This window comes from Pteropus alecto, unplaced genomic scaffold (assembly GCF_000325575.1).
Source record: "Pteropus alecto unplaced genomic scaffold, ASM32557v1 scaffold157, whole genome shotgun sequence".
NCBI classification, from domain to species: domain Eukaryota; kingdom Metazoa; phylum Chordata; class Mammalia; order Chiroptera; family Pteropodidae; genus Pteropus; species Pteropus alecto.
Window position 1 is genome coordinate 498,932 of NW_006440626.1, and position 20,691 is coordinate 519,622.

Sequence of the window (20,691 nt, forward strand, 5' to 3'; positions counted from 1 at the left end):
AGATGTTTAAAGCCCTTTCCCAGCTTGATTAGCGAAGACGAAATGCAGGTAACGAGCCCGGAAATCCACATCCGGCCACTCCGAGCCCTGAGTCCCACGCTTTTCCCTCCCCTTATTAAGTAGCCCGAATGGCTTCGCTTTCTCCACAGACCCCTTGGTGGAAGCGTGAATTTGTTCTAAAATTAACACGCTGTAGACAAGGAGATGACCTTTGAGGGAGTAATTCCAGGCCAAGTGTGCAGACTCTAACTAACCGAGCTAGACTAGCTAGATGTGGCCTGCCTGACCGCTGCATGGCCCTCCCCAGAATTTCTGCATCCTCCAGACTTCCAATGGGAAAGGGATTGGGGGAGGGGAGGATTCGGGAAGAAAAGCCCTTACAATAACGATTCATATGACAAACTGAGTATAAAAGGTCCCATTTCAAAAAGCTGAACTCAGTAACACTTTGGGGGGCAGGGAGAGGATTTAAACAGCAAAGAAAAAGAAAAAGAAACTCTGCTTTTTAAATTCCAGCTCAGCTTCGTCCCAGCCTTGACCTTGGTCAAGTCATTTAACTACCTTATGATGTCGGTTGTCTGACCTCTTGCTCAGAACCTGTTAGGTTCTCAGTAAAAATTGTGGTTCAGATCCACGTGCGTGGTTCAGACGGAGAGAGCGTGTAGTCAATTACAACAAGGGCTGTGGTCGCACGGGAAGGTGACCAGCTCACCTTCACGCAGCCCCGACGGGGCGCCAGGCTCGGCACCGTTCACGTCATAATCACGGACTGTGTTACTGTTTCCACATCACCCCCAGGAAGCAGACTCGGGGGGATGGGGGAGTGACTCGTCCAGACCCACAGAGCTGTCAGGTAAGCGGCTGCCTCAGCCCCACGGCTCTGTATTCACTCTGCTGCTTGGAGCCATTTTTAAATGACATATGCTGTATCTCCCTTAAAAGCTGGCGCGAATTTTACTCGATGTGCCTCCAACGGCTGTACGAGCCATACAAAAAAAAAAGAAAGAAAAGACAGACGCTTTCGAGGACATTAAAAAGTCCACATCAGGTCGCGCTGGGAGTGGAGCCCAGATCACTGTCGCCACCGCCAGTCACGTTATTTTTATTTTAATTTTTTTGCCGAATGTCCTCCTCCTGCGTAAAGTTTGGTTGCTGAACTGGAAGCAGCCGCAACGCAATGGCCCACGTCTGCTTGGCCCAAGGGACTTAGTGTACCTTCCACTCTTCCTCGAGTTTCCGGAGTCCTGAGCAGGTGCGTTCTGGCGAACAGACAGCACCTTAGCAACGGCCACCTCGGCAGCGCACTTGTCACGTGGACGAGGAGCCGCCGCGTTTCTGGGCGTATTTCGCGTAAGCAAACAGGCCTCAGCGCAGAGTTTTCATGGACTTTGCCGCGTCCCATTTTGTATGGAGTTTGTTTTGTTTTCTGCAGCCCCAGAAAAAAAATTCAAGGCTGCGGCTTGCGCAGATAAACAAAGCCTCGCGGGGAACCCTATGTGGCTGATGCACCTGCGGAGAAGCGCGGTTGGGGGCGGGGCGGGGGCGCGAACACCGCCTTGACGCCAGCCCATCAGCACCGCCGGCCTTTGCAGAGAAAGGTTCAGACATAAACATTTTTCACTTCAATATCATCAAGAATCACTTCCTGTACCTTTAGAGGCTGTTCGCTTCTGCTTTTTTTTTTTGGTTTTGATTTTCGCCTATATACGCCTCCACCCTAAGTCAGGAGGCCTGGGCTGTGCTCAGACCTGGGTGGGCGCCTGGAACCTTCTTTTTATTAAAGGTGTGAAAGCGGCAAGCCCTGGGCTTCAGCCTCCTGATTTGTCAAATAAAAATGTAAAAATCCAGTCTATGGCCATGCCACCCTGAACAAGCCGGATCCTGTCTGATCTCCGACCCTAAGCAGGGTCGGGCCTGGTTAGTACTTGGATGGGAGACCACCTAGGAAGACCAGGTGCTGTAGGTGTAAAAAATAAGATAAAAAATAAGAGACTGTAAGCTGACAAGGTCCTTGCAATCTGTGAGGTCAACCAAGGGTTGCTTCGCTTAAAAAAAAAAAAAATTAAAACCCAGTAACTTTGTCACGGGGATGAGAGATTATATGTATGTGAGATCTGCAGCGCCGGCCGTAACACTGAGAAGCACTCGGCCTCTGCTCCCCGCACTTACTGGCCGGGCACTGGGCTGGGCGATTCGTGACACAGAAGAAAAAGGTACAGAATTTGACTTGGAAGGAGCCAAAGCCGGTGGTGAAGACAGACATGGCTTCATGCAAATACAACGGGACAAAATGCGGCAAAAGTATTCTCACCGGAACCGAGTTCTCTTCTCGGCTTCTTGAAAATGAAACCCATTCCATATTTGGAACATAAATGCTTCAACTCTAGTAACCTCCAGACTTTTTTTTAACCTGGCGACCACACCCGCCGGCCCTGGTCTAATTTTAAAAAGGGGCGGGCGTGCCCCAGAAGAGGCATTTCTCACACGCATGTTCCATCCTGGAGCCTGGCAACCTCTGCCAAGGGTGACTCAGGCAAACGTGTTATCAGGCCGGGCTGCCAGTCGCCCTGCTGTGATCCAGCCAGTACAGTCACGTCAGGTATCCATCTCCACTCACCTGCGCAGCTCCAGGAAAATTCCCTGGCTTGTCGCCACTAGAATTGGGATGGGAGGGAAGGAGAACTGGCTTAGACACCGTCCCCTCTTCCCCAAGAGGAGAAAGAGAAAACTCGTGAGGGAGACCGAGGAAGAGGAGAATCAATCACGTGCGCACGCGCCAAGAGTGCCGAGTCGTGGGCTGGGGCCGGGTGGGGGCGGCCGGGAACGAAGCGGAGGCGCCCGAGTCTCCGAGGTGCCTGTACCTCCGAGGAGTTTACGGTCTAAGGAGGCAGCACCCGTAAATCACAAGATTAAATAAATATCAAGACTCACTATTTCATCACAAAGTATGGTAAGTTCCAGAAAGAAAAAAACGACAGCGTATGAATAAAGGTTCTAAAGGGGACCTGATTTAAATTGGAAGAGGGGTCAAAATGGTCACCTCAGAAGGGACATTGACACTAAGATCTGCAGGAGTGGGAGTTAGTTAGCCAGGAGAAGGGGGCCAGGGCGAGTTTATGGACCAAAGAAACAGCATGCAGGATGGGGAGGCGGGAGAGAGCCTGGACCGCCTGCGAGGCCGAGAAGAGGCGATGCTGCCAGAGTATTGTGAGCGGGGAGAGGGTGGCTTGATACACACAGATCTGCCCTGTGTTCTACTCCATCTATCCTTCCGCCGCGTGGCGAGTGCTCCATGGGCCGCTGAGAAGCCCACGGCGAGAACCTCGTTCCTTTGCGACTGGACAGGATTTGGAGCCCAGCCTGGCTACTTGCTAGTCTGGTAGGAACTTTGCTTACTTCTGAGAATTTTAGTTTCTTGTCTCTTGGGTGCAGCCAATGACACTTGCCTCAGAGGATGGGGCTCTGAGTTGGTGGAGAAAATGTGTGGGATGTGCCCAGTACTGGGCTCTCACTGGATGGGAGTTAGTGGCCTTGTTTCAAATATCCCCGCCGCCCTCCACTCGGGACCCCCCGTGTCCAAAATAAAATGGCAGTTTGGCTCTGCAGCTGGCACTGTTTGCTTTGCTTCCCAGCTTCCTCAGACCCTGGGTGGGGGGAGGATATTATTTATTATTTATTAGAACCCTTTGGGACCCTCCCAAAACGACCCGGAGGGTGTGGGGGACGCTATCCGCTCCTCTATAGAGGAGGGAACTAACAGAGGAGCTGGAAGGAAAGATTCTTTTCTAAAGGACAAGTATAAATGTTTAAAAGACTATGTTATGCGCTTGATTTGGCAGCGCCTACGCTAACATTGGAACCACACGTGGACGACAGCATGGCCCCCATGGGTGACGTGCAGATTTGTGAAGCAGTTTACATTTTGGAATCCAGGCGATAGAACAACAGCGACCAGAACCCTGCCATCCTTTTTGGAGAAGACATTCTTTAGAGATGAAGCGTCTTCAAGCAAAAGCTAGGAGAATTAGTCACCGGCAAATTGTCACTACAAGGAACGGCACGGGAAATTCTTCAGGAAAGTGACCCAGACAGAAGCACGGAACTGCAGGAAGGAATGAGGAACATTGAGAAGGATAAATATTAAGTGATATCAACTACGTAAAGCAATAATAAACGACTGAAAAACACTAACATGCATAATATCGATGGGATCCTGGAACATTTACCAAAATACACCACAGGAAATTGTTGGAGCAGGTCTCAACAAAGGACTGAAGTCACACAGAGTGCATTCTCCGACCACAGTGCAATTAAACAAGACATTAATACTAGAAGGATAATTGGAGGATCCTCAAGTGTTTAGAAATGAAGCAATTTCCAAACTTCTGAATAATCCCTGGGTCACAGACGAAATCGCAGTGGGTGGTAGAAAATACTGTGAACTGAATGATAATGAAAATAAGCATATTGAAACTTGTGAGAAGCAGCTCGAGAAGTGCTTAAGTGGAAATATTTAGGTTCGAATGCATGAATTAGAAGAAAAGAAGGTTGAAAACCAATGATCTAAGCTTCCATTTCATATAACTAGAAAATAATCCCAGTAAATTAAACCTAAAGAAAGCAGAAGGAAGAATGTAATCAAGAGTAGAAATCAATGAACTAGAGAACAGATGTACGATAGAAAAAGTTAACAAAGCCAACTTAGGTGCTCAAAAAGAGTAATAAAGTTGACAATCCCTTGAAGGCTGATCAAGGAAAAAGAATAAAAAAGGACCATTATTACAGGTCCCAATGACATTTTAAATGTAATAACAAAATATTATGAACAACTTTATGCCGAGAAAAGTGACAACCTGGATGAAATGAACACGTTCTTTAAAAACTGCAATTTAGCAAAGCTAACACAAGAAGAAATGGAAAATCCAAAGAATCCTATACTGTTAAAAACCATTAAATCTGTAAAACGTTTTCACAAAGAAAACTTAAGACTCAGATGGCTTCACTGGTAATTTTCCAGACATTTGAGGAAGAAATAATACCAATTTTACACACATTCTTTACACCTCCCAACTTATTTTCTTAGGCCGACAAAACCCTGATATTAAAACTTGACAAGAACATTACAATAAAAGAAATTTACAGGCTGACATCTCTCATAAATATAGATGAAAAATCCTAAACAATACATTAGTAAATCAGATACACAGATATAATAAAAGGATTACACTTCATGACCAAGTAGAGTTTATTCCAGAAATGCAAGGTTGGTTTAACATTTGAAAATCAATCAGTGTAGTTTGCCATAGTGACAGAGTAAAGGAGAAAAAACATAACCATGGCCACTGATGAAGAAAAACATTTGATAAAATTCAGTACTTATTCATGATAAAAACTGTCAATCAATCAAGAATAAAAAGAAACAATCTGATAAAGGGCATATTTAAAAATTAGACATGATGCAAATGAAACGATTAAGTTCTTACCTCTTGTCCACTATCACCGCTTCTAGTCAACGTGGTACTATAAGTCAGAGCCAGTGCAAGAAGGTTAAAAAAGAAAAAAGGTATAAAGATTGGCAAAGGAGAAAATAAAACTGTTCATATTTTCAGATGACCTAACTATGTACATAGAAAACCCGTAAGAATCTACAAACTATTGCAATAAATGAATATAGCAAGATCACCAGATAAAATGTCAATATAGGAAATTAAGTTTATTTCTATGTACTAACAACAAAAGAGTAGAAAATGACATTAAAAACAATTTATGATAGCATAAGAATATAAAATACTTAGGAATAAATCTTTCGAAAGATGTGCAAGACCTACGCTGAAAACTACAAAACATTTCTAAGAGAGATTAAAGAGACTTAGATAAATGGAGAGATATACCACATTCACGCATTGGAAAGTTCAATATTGTTATGATGTCAAGTCTCCCAAATTGATCTGTAGATTCAATGTAATCTCAATCAAAATCCCACCAGCATTTTTGTAATAGATTATTGACGAACTGATTTATATAAAATTCCAAAGAACCTAGAACAACCAGGACACTTGTGAAGAAGAACAAAGTTGGAAGACTTAATCTCGTAGCTATCAAAACCTACTATAAGGCAGCCATAATTAAGCAACGGTAATTAAACCGTGTGATACTGCCATTAGAATAGACACAGACCAGTGGATTACAATAGTTCAGAAACAGACCCACACTTATATGGCCACTTAATTTACAATAAAGCTACATAAGCAAGATAGTAGAGGAAAGGATGGTTTTGTCGATAAATAGTGCTGAATTAGATATCCATGAGAGAAAACAAGAAAGATTCCAGAAGAATAGCAGAATATCTTCGTGATTTTCAGATAAGCAAAGATTTCTTAAATGGGATGTAAAAGCTATTAATCATAAGCGAACAGATTGATAAATTGGACTTCATCAAAATTAAGAACTTCTATTCACCAAGAAAAACCGATAAGTAAGACTGGAGGAAGATGTTTACATCACATATACCCAAAATATGTAAAGAAGCTTTATAAATCAATAAGAAAAAGACAAGCAACTTGATTAAAAATGGGCAAAAGACTCGAAGAGGCACCTCACAAAAGAGGATATCCAAATGACCATAAAATATAAGAGGAGCTCAGCATCATTAGCCATAAAAAAAAAAATTTTTTTTCAAGTTAAAACCGTAATGCTATACAACTCGAAGAGGTTAAGAAAGTACTCGAAGTCATGTGGCCAGCTCGAATGGCTAAGGTGAAACTGACTGACGACATCATTGTTGGTGAGACTTTAGAGTAAGCGAAACTCTCGTACAGTACTGAAAAGTGACAATCACTCTGGCCCACACCGCAGACCAGCAATTCCGCTCCTAAAAGTGTACCCAACAGAAATGGTTGCCGTGGCCACCAAAAGACAGGGACAAGTATGCTCATAACAGCTGTGGGATGAATGAAGCGTAGTTTATTCATACAATGGAATGTGACGCGATGATCAGAAGGATGGACGTCTGGTGTACCTGGTGATATGCACGAATCTTGCAGACATAGTATTGGATAAAAGAAGCCAGCTACAGAGGAGTGTATGCGATGTAATTCTCTTCACATGAAGTTCGAGATTAAGCAAAATCGTGACCGTAGGCAGGACGGTGGTCGCCTGTGGGGGGCCAGGCGCCGACAGGGAAGGGCCTGTCATTTCTGTCTCAGTTTCGCTGTAACTGGCACCTGTGGCTACTCTTCCTTTTGCTTTCTAATCCCAAAAGGGCTCATTGTTTTTACTGCTGGTTCCGTTGGGCCTCGGCCTTGCCTTGCCTTGAGCTCGCCGGTTCTTACACGTACAAAGTGGCTCATTCATATTCCAGAAGGAAAGAGGGGGCTGAGAAAGGAAACCGGTACTTACCGCAAGCTAAGTGTGTGCTGAACGCTGCACTGAGCATTGCACGTGTAACTAAATTCACTTGTCACGGATTTGTCCTGAGTTACTGTGGCCTTATGGTCCCTTCCTCTGTTTAGTTAGTACTTTGTTCACGACATCATCAACTCTGCCTGTGGTTTGGATTGCAGCTGGCCATCCCGCAGACACTAGAAGGGCAGAACCAGGCCTTAGGAATTAACCCTCCAGCCCGAGCAGTTCCAAGAAGGGACAGTCATCATTGTCCCTTAAACTTAAAGGCTGCCTTCTCTGTGGATGGACGGAAGTGCAGGGAGGCGCCGAGCCCGCAGGAGGGGGTCTGGAGCCTTGTTACCAGCTTAGTTTTCCCCTTATGATGACAGAGAAGAGGTTGGAGGAAGGGGTCTCGGTATCGTGAGCAGCGTCGTGGTCCCATATCAGTCTCAGAGAGGTTCAGCAACTTGCCCACGTCACACGGCTTGTCAGTGGCTGAGCCGAGACTCAAGCCCAGGCCACCTGGCTCCACCGTCCGACTTCTTCACCGGTGCACTCTGGCTGTTCGTAGGGTGAGTTGCTAAGGCAACCGTGTCTCTGCCCAGCCTCAGGGTAGCCACCGTCACCTCTGGCTCAGGAGGGAGCCCATAAGACCCACCGAGTCAGGCACAAGCACTGCCAGCCAACAGGGTGGCCTGGCCTCTGTCCACCTTTGGTAAAACTGGCTTCGAGGACCCCTCCCTCCAAAAAACAATAGTGAGCGAGCACGAGGTCCCTTCTCTGGGCCTCGTCTGTCACCAGCCACGGTTAAAGCACCAGGCGGGCATAGGCACCTCTCCTGTCTTCCTCCTTCCCCAGAGAGAGGTTGCTTTTTTCTCCTTCCTCAGTGCCCCCCATAGTATAATGGTGCCTCCTCCCCGCACTGGCTGACAAGCAAAATTGTGGATGATGATATAATATGACTAATAACGGGGAAGCAGTGTGAATACCCGGAGGCCAGAGATAAAATAAACCGGTGATGACAGTCGCTGCTGCTGCTGCGAGCCTGCTTCTACCGTGTTCCTTTCCAAAGAGGCCTGTGGGCTGGCCGGCACGGGGAGGGGCGCCCCTCGCTCCAGAGAGCCGGTGTCCCGCTGCTCAAAAAATGCTGCTCCTCTGGGGACAGAGTTTTGCTCGCTCATCAGATTACAGCAAGCTCGTGGTGGCCGCGGCGGGTACCGAGTCAGCATTTGCACTGCGACGCCTCTTCAGAGAGATCTGGAACACAATGCACTTGGGTAGGAGGGTAGATGAATCAGTGTGGAGGCAGCTACATGATCCCTCTATCGAGAAAAAAAAAGCAGAAACTAGCCTAGGGCGCGCTCTGTAAGACAAAAGTATTACAGCGTTCATTTTCAGGTGACTTCTGTTTTTACTAAGCTTTTAAAAAATTGTGGGAAAATACACATAACATAAATTTTACCCTTTTCGCCATTCTCATGTGCGCAGTTCAGGGGCACGAAGTACATTCATGTGGCGCAGCCACCGCCACCCTCTGTCCACAGAACTTTTCCATCTTCCCGAATTCCAAGTCGACTCAAACAGATCTAACTCATTATTTTTAATGACTATATAATATGTTATATATAAGTACACCAAAATTTATTTAGTCCTCTAAGTTACTTTAGATAAGTGAAATCACACAGTATTTGTCTTTTGTGACTGGCTTATCTCACCCAGCGTAATGTCCTCAAGGTTCACCCATGTCATAGCAAGCGTCAGAATTTCCTTCCTTTTTAAGGCTGAATAACATTCCATTGTATGTAGACCACGTTTTGTTTATCCACTCATCCCTCAGCAGACACCTGGGTGGCCTCCGCCTTTTGGCTACTGTGTCAGGTGCTTTTTATCATGATCTTCCCTTCATCTTTTACAAAATTATTTATAATTTATGCCTTGTTTTAAATGAGGTTATGAGATGATTTCCCTTAAAAAATGCATTAGAATGGTAGAGACTAAGAAAATGGAGGTCAGAAACAAGATGGGAGGTAAAATTAAAATTTAAATGTCAGATAGGGTATTGTTCAATTGGACATTAAATTTAGATTTGAGCTTCCAAGGAGCCAAAGTGAAAAGGGATATGTTGGTTCTTAGGATTCTACACGCGTACTGTAGTTTTATTAACAAACCAGTTAAGTTCGATGATAACCAATTCATTGGCTCTTTCTTCGAGAATTTATTTCTTAAAATATTTGTGAAATTGAAATGGGTTTTATCTTAAACATCTTGGGGCATAGAGACAAAATGAACAAAATAAAAGGGATGAAAACACAACTTAACTTTAGCAACTTTGTAATAGACATTCAAAGAAACTGGCTTCTTTTGGGCCCCCAAATCCCACACACTGTCCTGCTGGCCACTGTGTCTTATTCACTGTGTCTGTGGGCCTGACTCCACACTGGTGTTATGGAAGACATGCAGTCGATCCATTTTTTAAAAAAGAATGGAGAGTAACGTGACGTTTATGAGAACCCACAAAGCAGGTCCCCAGGGAAGGAAAAGAAGAGCCGAGCGGGTATTTCTGAGCCCGCCGGGGGGCCAGGCACTGGGCCCTGTCTCACCATCTCGATTCCTTCTCACAAAAGCCCTGCAGGGTAGTAATTAGTAGGGCCATTTTTCAGATGGGAAAACTGATATAGAGGAAGTGAACCCTTAGGAGGATCTGGTAGTGAGTTGGGGACAGGCACAAGGCACTGGGCTTGGCCAACCGGAGAAGCGAGGAAAGGGTCCTTTTCCAGCCATGCAACGCCAGACCTGCGGCCCTGGGAAGCTGGGAGCAGCCTCACTGGCTACGGCTGGCGCATGCGCGCCGCCGAGGGTCCTGCCAGGCAGCGCGTCCCCCACCTGCTGACTTGGCCACCGCTGTGCTGCCGTTTTTGCTTCGGGTATATTTGGAAACAGGGATTTTTCACGCAACCCGCATTCAGTCACTATTTATCAAATTGAGCTGAGTGTTGTTTGGAGGAAGACTGGTCCCCCGACGCCAGAGTTTATCACGAGCTTGAGCGGAAGGCAGGCGACGTGGGCGGAGCCAAAGAGCACCCCCAAGGGAGAGGGAGAAGCAGCTGGTCGAGCCCCACGCTGGGAGACTCCCTTAATCTCTGAGGTTCTGGTCGTCCTCTGCAAAACGGTGATAGTGACATCGACCTGTCGGTATCGGCTGGAGGTGGCGTGTGCCACGTTGGTGACAGTTCCCTAAAGAGAGCCATCCTGGTCCCTTTGGAAGTGTCTTTTCTTTTCCAATGTCTGTTAAGACTCCGCGAACACTGGGTGGCTTCCATCTCTGAGCTCTGCGCCTGTCCCCTGTCACATGCCCACCCTGCCTCCCCCTAATGCCTGCAGCACCCAGGCCCCAGGGCGCTCCCCAGGCCCCAGGGCGCTAATCCACCGAGCCCCGCCTTACCTCCAGCGGCAAAGACTCCGCAAGCCCTGTGTCCCGAGGAGCTGGCGTCGGTCTCCCCGTGGTATAATACACAAGGTCGGCAGAAAAGCCATAGACCGGCCTAATAAACTTTCTCACGTTACCCTAGGTTAGTATTTCTCGCCAAATTTTTGTGGCACAAAAGAAAAAAAAAAGCCTCCTTTTTTCCTCCCATGGAACCCAAGAAGTCTGGAATGTGGCAAATGCCCCCGTCCTTCGAAATCCCAGTTGGATTAATTATGCTGGAATGAATTTCTTCCTGTTCACCAAAACACGAATACTATCAACAGTAAGCCGCCCTTGGCGCAGGCCAGAGCAGGTTCTCCGGTGACCCCCAGGCCATTAGCAAGCGGTTCTGAAATGCCGAGCACCCTCTCTGCTGCGATCTGGGTTCGGGGGCTGCTGCGCTCAGATTTCCAGGCCGATGCTGCTGGGAAGGTTCTAGCAGTTTTCAACAGTTGAGGCTCCAGAGAAGCATCGTAACCAGGGGCCTCTGTTGACCTAGGGAGTCCATGTGAAAATGGTTCTTTTGTGCAAATCCAAACTCCTTATGCTCGGGCAGGCAGGCTCTGCCCTATAGAGCAAGAATTAAGCACCTGCTGTGTACGGACAGAGAGGAAAGGTCGTCCATGGAAGTGCATTCTTGGAAATCTGAAGATTTCTTCCACGATCTCTCTGACTTTGACCTCAGAAAATGCAGAATAGGTTTAAGCCTCTTAGGAATGATCCCGGCTGCTGACTCTCTAGAGGTTGACTGGAATAATTCACCCATAAGGGTGCCGGAGCAAGGCGGCCACGCCTGGAACTTGGTCCTGTGGTGACGGTCTCATGCAACTATAATACGACGTCAAGGTCAAAGTTGTTGCTTGATGCTACCATTATGGTTGCCTCTGCTAACTGCTTGGATTTCCCATTATGGACGTTGGAACTTGGCTACTTCCCCGAAAGGACAGTAAGCAGGGGCTTTAGATGGCCACCTTTGTCTGCGACATTTCATTAGCTTCTGAGTCCCACTCTCCAGGCGACCTCCTCTTCCTTGACCCAGTTCCATGCCCCCGTGACCCCTGCCACTCTCCATCAGTCCCATGGGTCGCCCACCTCTCCCCCAAGAGAGGTGTCCAAGTCCTAACTCCCAGCACCTGTGACTGTGACTTTATTCGGAAATAGGGTCTTTGCAGGTGTCATCAAGGTGAAGATCTCAGGGATGAGGCCATCCTGGATTTAGGGTGGGCCTCACACCCCATGACTGGTGTCCTTATGAAAGAAAGGACAGAGAGATCTGACACGCAGATCCAGAGGGGAGGCCCCTGTCCGTGGAGGCACATTTGGAAGGGCTGCGTCTCCAAGCCAAAGAACGCCAAAGATTGCCGACAACCACCAGATGCTGACAGAGAGGAACCAGCTCTGCTTATACCTTGATTTCTGACCACTGGCCTCCAGACTGAGAGAGAACAGATATCTCTTGTTTTATACTATTTGTAGTTACTTGTTATAGCAGCTCTAAGAGACAGATACGGTGGTTGCATGTGTATATGTATATACGTATATGTGTATATTTTTAAACCAGTACTCAATAATATATCTCTTGGTTTATATATTTCATATCCTAGAGAGTGAATTAGTCCTGTTATTTCCTCGTGTTTTTACAATAAGGCATACTCGAGTGTGGATGCATGTCCCCTTGGTCACCCCTCCCACTGAGGAATCATTTCACCTGAGTCTTGAAGAGAACAGAACCATCTAGGGGACCTGGTTACCTGTCCTGCCAGAAGCAGGGCACCGAGCGCAGGAAATACACCTCAACATGGCTGCTTTAATGAAACCAGTATCCCAGGTGGCAGCAAGGAGCACAGAAGATAAATGGCAGCTAGCCGCATGCCATTTGGAGAATTCAACTGTGATTCACAGTGTCCGCTGCAAGTTCAAGGTGTCACAAGTTAATTATTAAATGTTATGGGGCATTAGGAGGCTTTAGCATGTGATGGTGAGTGATCTGTTTTTAACACAGCTGGATTATTATTTATTAATGGCAGCTCCTGTATGAATTGGTGTCAATTAACTAAGCGAGAGTATTATAATTACCCATGAAATGATGTATGGGAAGGGGTCAATGGTACAAGTCAGACTAGCTGATTACTTTGAATCATCCAAACTTCCTAGATTTGGTCTCCCTGCAGATAAATGTCAGTCTGGCTTGTTCTTTGTTCATTTTCTGCAGGCACTTAGAGTCCAGTGCTATTATTCTATGAACTGTCTTCTGGTTGGTGTATTTGGTACCATGTGAAATAAACACGGGTGTCTTATTAGTTGGAACCAGCCAACGAGCCTTTCTAAGTCTGCTCACGCTGACTGCTCTGACCTCTGATCCTGCCTCTTCCTGGGAATTCCTTTAGGGCAGGGGTCCCCAACCCCTGGGCCGTGGACCGGTACCGGTCCGTGGCCTGTCAGGAACCAGGCCGCACAGCAGGAGGTGAGCAGCAGGTGAGGGGGCGAAGCTTCACCTGTATTTGCCGCCGCTCCCCAGCGCCAGCATCACCGCCTCAGCCCCGCCTCAGGCATTAGAATGTCATAGGAGCACCGACCCCTGGTGCCAAAATGGTTGGGGACCGCCGCTTGATCCCAACTCTTCCACCTCATTTTCAAAACCCTGCACCATCTGGGCCCATTCCTTCCATCTACTTCTTAGGTCATTCATTCATTCATTCATTCTTTCTTTCTTTCAATCACTTCAGGTCAGTGATCCCATCAGAGAACCATTTCGCCTGAGTCTCTGCCGCTCCCTTCCCAGTCTTCCCCACGGCTGCCAGGTCATCTTTCCAAAACCCGGACTGAATGGGGCGCCTCTTGGTCTTGATCCTTCAGGGGTCCCACACCAACCCCGTAATGTGACCATAGGGCCCTTCACAGGGCCCCAGACTTATTTCCCAGCCCTCCTCCACCCACCCTACGCAGGGTCCAGACACACAGGACACATCAGCCTCCACTCCCTGCACGAAGGCGAACAGCTTCCTGAAGCCCAGCTCTCGGGCACAAATGATGCTGGGAAATGCGACCGGAAATGAGGACTCGCTGCTGGCACCCAGACATCATCCAGGTGGCCGAGCAGAGCCGGCGAAGGGGACACACTATGCAAACTATGTCCTGAATATGGATCTGAATGGGCTCAGGGCGACAGTGAGCGGAGGGTGTCCATTTCCACAGCAAGTGGTCCAGGGCAAGCGGCCCGGCCCTCTCGCGGCTGGTGTCCTTGGACGAGTGAGCGAGGGTTCTGCTGCCAGAGCCACATCACCCAAAACCACTTAAGACTAGCCTTTTATGAACTCTGGAGTTTCGCTGCCTCTACTGCTTGTCCACACTAGACTCGAATTGGAAAAAGCGTATTCTCCGAAATTGTATCTGTAATAGTGCTGTTTACTTCTTGGGGGCTTCCTGTGAGAGCTGAGTGCTTTATGTAATCACCCTTTCATCCTTACAACCATGAAGTACGTACGGGTAACTATTTTCATCGTAGGAGAGAAGATCCAGGCTCTGAGACATTAACTAATGTGCCCGAGGCCACACAGCTCACAAAACCCGCAGAGTTCTTTTTAGGTTAAATTGGAAATTGATCTGATGAAATGTGGGCGGTAGCATCTAGGTGTGAGTATCCTGGCATTGACTGTAAAATTCTTTGCTATATGTTTGAAATTTTTCATGGTAAAATATTAAGAAAAAAATGCAACACGATTTCCAGATTTTTTTTCACCTGCACCAACTTAAGAACCTTGATAGGACTTAGAAAAGCTTGCTCACCTCCTTCAGTCCTAGGTGTCGGGTGGGCCCTGTCACCCTTAGGACCGGTCCCTTCAGGATGCCAGGCTCCTCTGAACATCACAGTAGGTTCCCTTCATTCAAAGCAGACACAGCTTTTTGGTGGAATATTACCGAACCGACCTTCTGGAACCTTCCCTCCAAGTTTCTTCTTTAACCAGATCGGCAAAAACGATTCAACCTGGTGTCTGTTTGCCTTTTCATCCTGCTTAGAAACTGCTTTCCTTTACCGATTCCTCTCAATTATTTTCTTCCAGAGCCGCAATGCGGATGGGATCACTGTTGTTGGGGCCCAGAGGCCCTGCGAGCTCATGTCGGGTAGTCCCCCAACAGCCTACGCTGGGCCCCCGCACTAATTACTTCGCAAGAATAATGGGATACTGATCGATCAGGTGCCCAACCCAGAGCATATGAAATATGAAAAGTTAGGCTCATGTGTCATTTACATAACTGTCTGCCGAATCGCTCACTGATAATTAAGAAAAGGAAATGCATAATTAAAAGAGTGCCTGGCTTCCAGAACGCTTTCGTGTGTCTTGATTGACAGAGGCAATCGTTATCGTCATCGTTGTCTTCGTCATCACCATCGTCATCACCATCATTGCTAAATGACGAATGATAGTCTGATCTCACGCAGGCAGGCAGCACTTCACAGTGGCAAAGCCCTTTTGCATTCATTCTTCATCTCCAGCTCTGCTCACCGCCATCCAGGGGCAGGGCAGCCAGTCAGGAATCACCTGCTCCGTTTTGCAGGTGCAGAACCTGAGGCTCTGCACGTAGCAGTGACTCATGCTGCCAGCCCCAGCCAAGGCGAGGTTCGGTCACGGCCTCTGACTCTCCGAATCAGGGCTGGGCTCCCTCTAGTCACCTCTGCTTCTCCACCAGGCAGCTCCCTGCCCTCACCACCTCCCATGGGCCCACTCCCACCCCAGCGCCCTCCCCCAGGAAGCGATGATTGGCCAGCTTGGGGCACGTGCTCACCCGAGAGCCAGTCCACGGCAAGAGGGCTTGACCCTGCCCTCCAATGGCAACGCCCACCCTAACCCCTATTAAGAGCATGGGAAGGGCCCTTCTCCAGAAGTAGCCAGAACGTGTCTCCCACCCTGGAGGCCTCAGGGAGGAGGAAGCTCCTAGAAACGTCCCTCTCCGAGGGCCCAGAATTGCCTGGCTTCTGCAGACTTGCTCCCCAAGCTGCAGGTGGGAAGCCGGGACTCCATGTGGCCTCCCCATCTCCTGCCCCTCATCCTGAGGCTTCCATTCCTGGGATCAGTCCCCAGGCTCCCACCCCTCCCCTGCCGAGACCGCGAGTCACGAAAGGCATGGAAAGCTGCTCAGATGTCCCCCGTGCTCTCCTACCTGGAACTGCTTCTTAAGACTGTCCAGCCCACCAGTCCTTCCCCTTCCCGCCGGCTGAAGATGCCCCGGCCCCAGCAGGCCTTGTTTCTGGCTGGCCCGGGCCTGGCTTCAATGGATCAATGCCCCAGACGAGTGACCTCAGAAATGCTGGGAGTTGCCAAAGGTGGCGACAGACCATGCTCCGCAGAGCTGGAGGAGTGCTGGCTGCATTATCAGAACACCAGCCACACTGAAGTCCCGAGGAGGCTGAAGTCCCATGTGTGAGGCCGAGACCTCAGCCGCTGCCAGGGTCCAGGCTGCTGAGAAGAGCTGGGGCACGGGACGGGCTCCGAGCTGCAAATGCGATGCCTAAGAAGGTGGATAAGCCCAGGGCAGGACTCGGAGGAGAGGCCGAGCGGGAGCAAAGGGCTGCATGCCGAATCCCTGGGGGTTCCAGTGGGCCTCGGGGCGTCAGGTGCTCCTGGCCCCACGCCCCACGCGGAGGGCGGTGCTGGGAGGCCCCAGAGATCTACCTGTCCACGTTTCATGTGACATAGGGTTTTAGAGAAGAATGGAGTCTGATAAATGGAATTTGAATCCTCCCTTTGTCCCTGAAAAGTGGTGTGACTTTGTGGGCAGCTGAGCTCCTCTCTCTGAGCCCCGTTTGCTCACCTCTAAAGTGGACATGATCGCACCCACCTCGCTGGGTTGCCGGGAAGAATGGACAAGGCACCACGTGCCAAGCACACGGGGACTCTGCCTAGTGGCGGGTTCCCCTTCCCACTGGAGAGAATCGTCTCCCCAGCGATTTCTGGATGGGTCAGAACGCCCACGAGGGACACGATCAGAAGCCAGAGCTCTGTGAATTGCCCAGCAGGGCTGGATGTGGGCCTGGAGTGTGCTGAGGCATACTTCTCAGGTGGGGGGCGGGGGAGCGTGGTTCCAGAAATGGTATGGGTGGGAAGCTTTTCTAATACACACATCAGGCCCTACCCCAGAAGCTTGGGTGAAAAGAATGCCTTTGAGAAGGCCTTGGGGGATGTTCCCAGGATTCTGCTAGTGGAGAACCAACCCCCTTTTTGAAAGACTCCCATGCATAGGCCATCAGGAGAATCACAAAGCTGTTTATTTTCCCACCTATGATAAAAGGTGAAGCAGGGAGCAGAGCAAACCCGGCCATTCCCCTGGAGAATGAATGTACTGGGGCCGCACATGCACCCGACGGCTGTGTCTTTACTAAGGGATTTTTCTGTTTCAACAGAGCAGCAATTTACCTTCCAAGGGCCCCCGCCCCCGAGGCATTATGTCATGCTGCTTCTGGGCAGAATTTATCATTCCTGCCAGTCTACAGCAGCCATGTCCTTAGAATAGGGCATATATCTGATTGGCCAAAAAAAAAAAAAAAAAAAAAAAGGGAGCAAATGTCAAAATTTACACATTCAGGGCAAAACTGGTCCTTTCTTGGCATTTGGACAACTGACCCCTGAAAAATGTCTTTCTTTCCTTGGTCCTTAGCAATGCCCAGCCCACAGGCAGAGAAAGACGGCAAAATTGACCTTTGCATTAAGAAATAGGCAAGGTTTTCAACCAAACAGTTGAATAATTGGACTCATTATTTGAACACCAAAATACATCAGATGGACTTATTCATCTGGCCCAGCTTAATACATGTCCGCCTAACACTACAAATACATAAAATCGAGAAACGTCTGGGTGGCACAAACGGGAACAGGGCTCGGTTGCTGGCAGCAATGACTTGGCCTGGAGTTACAGATTTGGCTGCCCCGAGGACCGGCCCTCAGAACCAGTACTCAGAGACGAAGATGTGCACATTGACGACATTTCGGTGGGACACCACACCCCCGACCACGTAGTTCATCTCTAGCTTCAGGACGGCATGAAACGGGCCCACGATGGGCCGCACCTGGCGCACGACACCTGGGGAGAGAGCAGAAGGCGTTCTGGAAGTTAGCGGGGGCCGCAGTCACAAGGGTTTCCCTCGAGGAGTTTCAGGGCTGGAAGGGGCCTCAGACCTCAGCAAATCCCACTGTGAGCCAGATGCTTGAGTTCCCTGCATAGCATCTCCCCTCCAGGTGGCCAGCCCCGGGCTCCGCTCCCACCTCCAGGGACCAGTGACAGTGAGCTTACTACAGCCTTTCCTTTGTGTGCAGCTCAGACTGTGTGGGGATCAGGGCAGTGGGCCTTGGAGCCAGTGCCAGCTCCTGCCCTCTGCCGGCCAGGCGTCCTCCTCTGTCACCATGTCCCTAACAGAGGATTTAAGAGTCTAGAAAAGGGCCTGGCACGGGGTAGATGCCCGGCAGACACCTGTCCTCTCCCTCCTGCCCACTGTGCCTGGTTCTGACCCTGGGGCAGAAACAAAGCAGGTGTGATCTCCCTCCCTGTCATACCGAGGGTCGCATGGGGTCCTAGACTCCCTTTATCCAATTCCCCATGGGTCACACCCCCGACCCCTCACTCTCCACACCTCTGTGGAGGGTGACACCTGAGCTCATGTTTAGCGTTTGTGGTAATGGGTGAGCAAGAGGCTGTCTGGGTGACAGAGGCTCGGAGTGGGTCCAGCCTGAGCAGCAGAGATAGGCCAGGGCAATCAGAAGGACAGGTGACAGAGAGAAGACAAATGTGAGTCTGGGGAAGCAGAACCTGCTGTGTGAAGCTGCTGGGGTGGCAGGGAGCAGGCCAAGGCCATGCCTGGTCGCCTTCCCTGCTGGGGCTGAGTACAGGCCGCAGACGAAGCTCAGCTGGGTCGGGGTGGAGGAGGGAGCAACCCCGGCATTCTGCAGGTTCCCAGGGGGGCAGGACTGGGTGGGCGTGGACTCCGAACTCCCCACACCTGTGCCTGGTCAGCTCTCAGTCAGGCCCTGCTGACACCGCCTTGCCCGTGCAGGGCACCCAAAGGCTCCCGAAGAGAATTCTCCCGCCCTCTGGGATGAGACAGACGGGGCTAGGGTGAGTGTCATCATCCCAGCGGGACTGTGCAGAGACTGGCGCCCTTTCTGGGCCTCGGGTTCCTCGGTGAGCAGATGATGCCATGTGACCCTGTGCTTCCGTACTGCATGATCCGGACACCCTGGCACAGCATCTGCCAACGACGTGAGCTCCAGGTGTGCAGGGTGAGCTCCCCGCCAGACTGCGTGCGCACGCATTCACCAGGCACCGCAGCCGTTCCCGTGATGCAGAGAAAACTGACAGAACCCCGATGCAAAGCCGGTGGGGGGTCTAGGTAAGTGCCGAGCTCGCCTAGAAGCTTGCACGAGGTCCAGCAGGGGCGAGCACGCAGGTGAGGGAGGCTGGGGGCTTCAGGAAAGGCTTTCTGGAGGGGGGACCCGGGGGGCCCTCCCTGTACAGGAAGCAGCATGAGTAAAGGGCAGGTGCCACCAACAGCTGTTGACAGTTATGAATGAACGACCTCCAAGGTCCCTCCTCCACCTTCCCAGTCTGATCGCAGGACTTGCCCCGTCACGTGGTCCAGGGCGTGTGGAACTGCTCGACAACCGGCTCTCTGCTTGACCATATGACAAGCTCCCAGCATGCTGTCACTGCAGGCTGGCTGGGAACTCCCAAAGGACAAGCTTGGAGCCCGTGGCTGGCTCTACACCACGGTTAAGAAACAGCTGCGGACTGCTGGGGGCGCCACCCCGCTGACTCCAGGCCGCTTTCCGCAAACAGCCCTGCCGCAGACCGAGGAACTGTGCAAGCAGTGGCATCGCCAGGCCCTTGCCCCCTGCCTGACACGCAGCAAAGGCTGGAGGAGACTGACAGGTGGCGAGGCCTTCTGCCCCTGCGGCCGGCCCCCCGGGCAGGAACACCAAGTTCACGCTTGGGAGGGGGATTTGGGCGAGCCGTCCCCCCTTTCGCTCCCTGGTCTTGTGTTTCAAAAGTGAAATGCCCAGCAGCCCGGGTGGAATTCCAGGCTGTTCTAAGCAAACAAAGGCTTCAGCTCTGATGGAGAGATAAGCACAGGCTTCTGCGGGCTGTCAGCACCTTTCTCTGCCCCCTCGCTGCGATGGCATTGCAGCTTTGTCCTGTTCGAACGCCCACGAACATCTTCAGCTCCCGGCCGAAGACGCGGGCTCGTCACCGCCCTCAGTTTGCCAGCGGCCCCTGATGACGGGGCCACCCTCGGGCACAGTCTGGCCCCCCACCCCCGTGGCCCCTCGTAGGGTGCATGGCCCCATGCTCTCCTGCCTGCTCTGTGCCCCCATCTGCGTCACCTTCTCCTCTCCCCAGGTCTGAGACCAACGATGGCCCCCAGCAGCCTGAGTGGCCTGGGTCAGCTGCCGACTTCACCCATCCCAGGGGCAGGAAAGTGATTACTGCTTCCGGTGCTCAGAGGGGCTCTGGGCCTTGAAAGACAGAGGCGAGAGGCCGCTTGAGCCTGGGAATTGTGTTCGGACGGAGGAGCAAAGGAGGTGGGAAAGCAGCTCCGCAAACTACAACCGCATGTTTGTTTATTCCCATATATTATTATATTCAACAGAGCATGTAATTCATATATGCCCTAGAAATATATAATTATTATGAATATGAAATATGTTTCTAACTATATAAAATATATATTTATTTAGATGTTAAAATCTAATTTATATGTAAATACATATTTTTCTGTATATTATGTATTTTAAATTTATATAAACTTTACATGTACCTACATATTTTATATAAATTTATATTAATATTATGTA

General features: G+C 49.8%; 1 protein-coding gene and 1 pseudogene across 1 annotated transcript in view; one reads left to right on the plus strand and one right to left on the minus strand.

Moving 5' to 3' along the window:
- The first annotated feature begins 1,847 nt into the window (after positions 1-1,847).
- Positions 1,848-1,966, plus strand: LOC112484259 (annotated as a pseudogene).
- A 15,131-nt stretch (positions 1,967-17,097) lies between these two features.
- FBLN1 (fibulin 1) overlaps positions 17,098-20,691 on the minus strand; it is a 66,621-nt gene continuing 63,027 nt past the window's right edge. Inside the window, exon 18 of the mRNA XM_015593600.2 lies at positions 17,098-17,926. Within this exon, the coding sequence (XP_015449086.2) occupies positions 17,787-17,926 (140 nt within the window). The 3' untranslated portion in view covers positions 17,098-17,786. The remainder of the gene's footprint in view (positions 17,927-20,691) is intronic.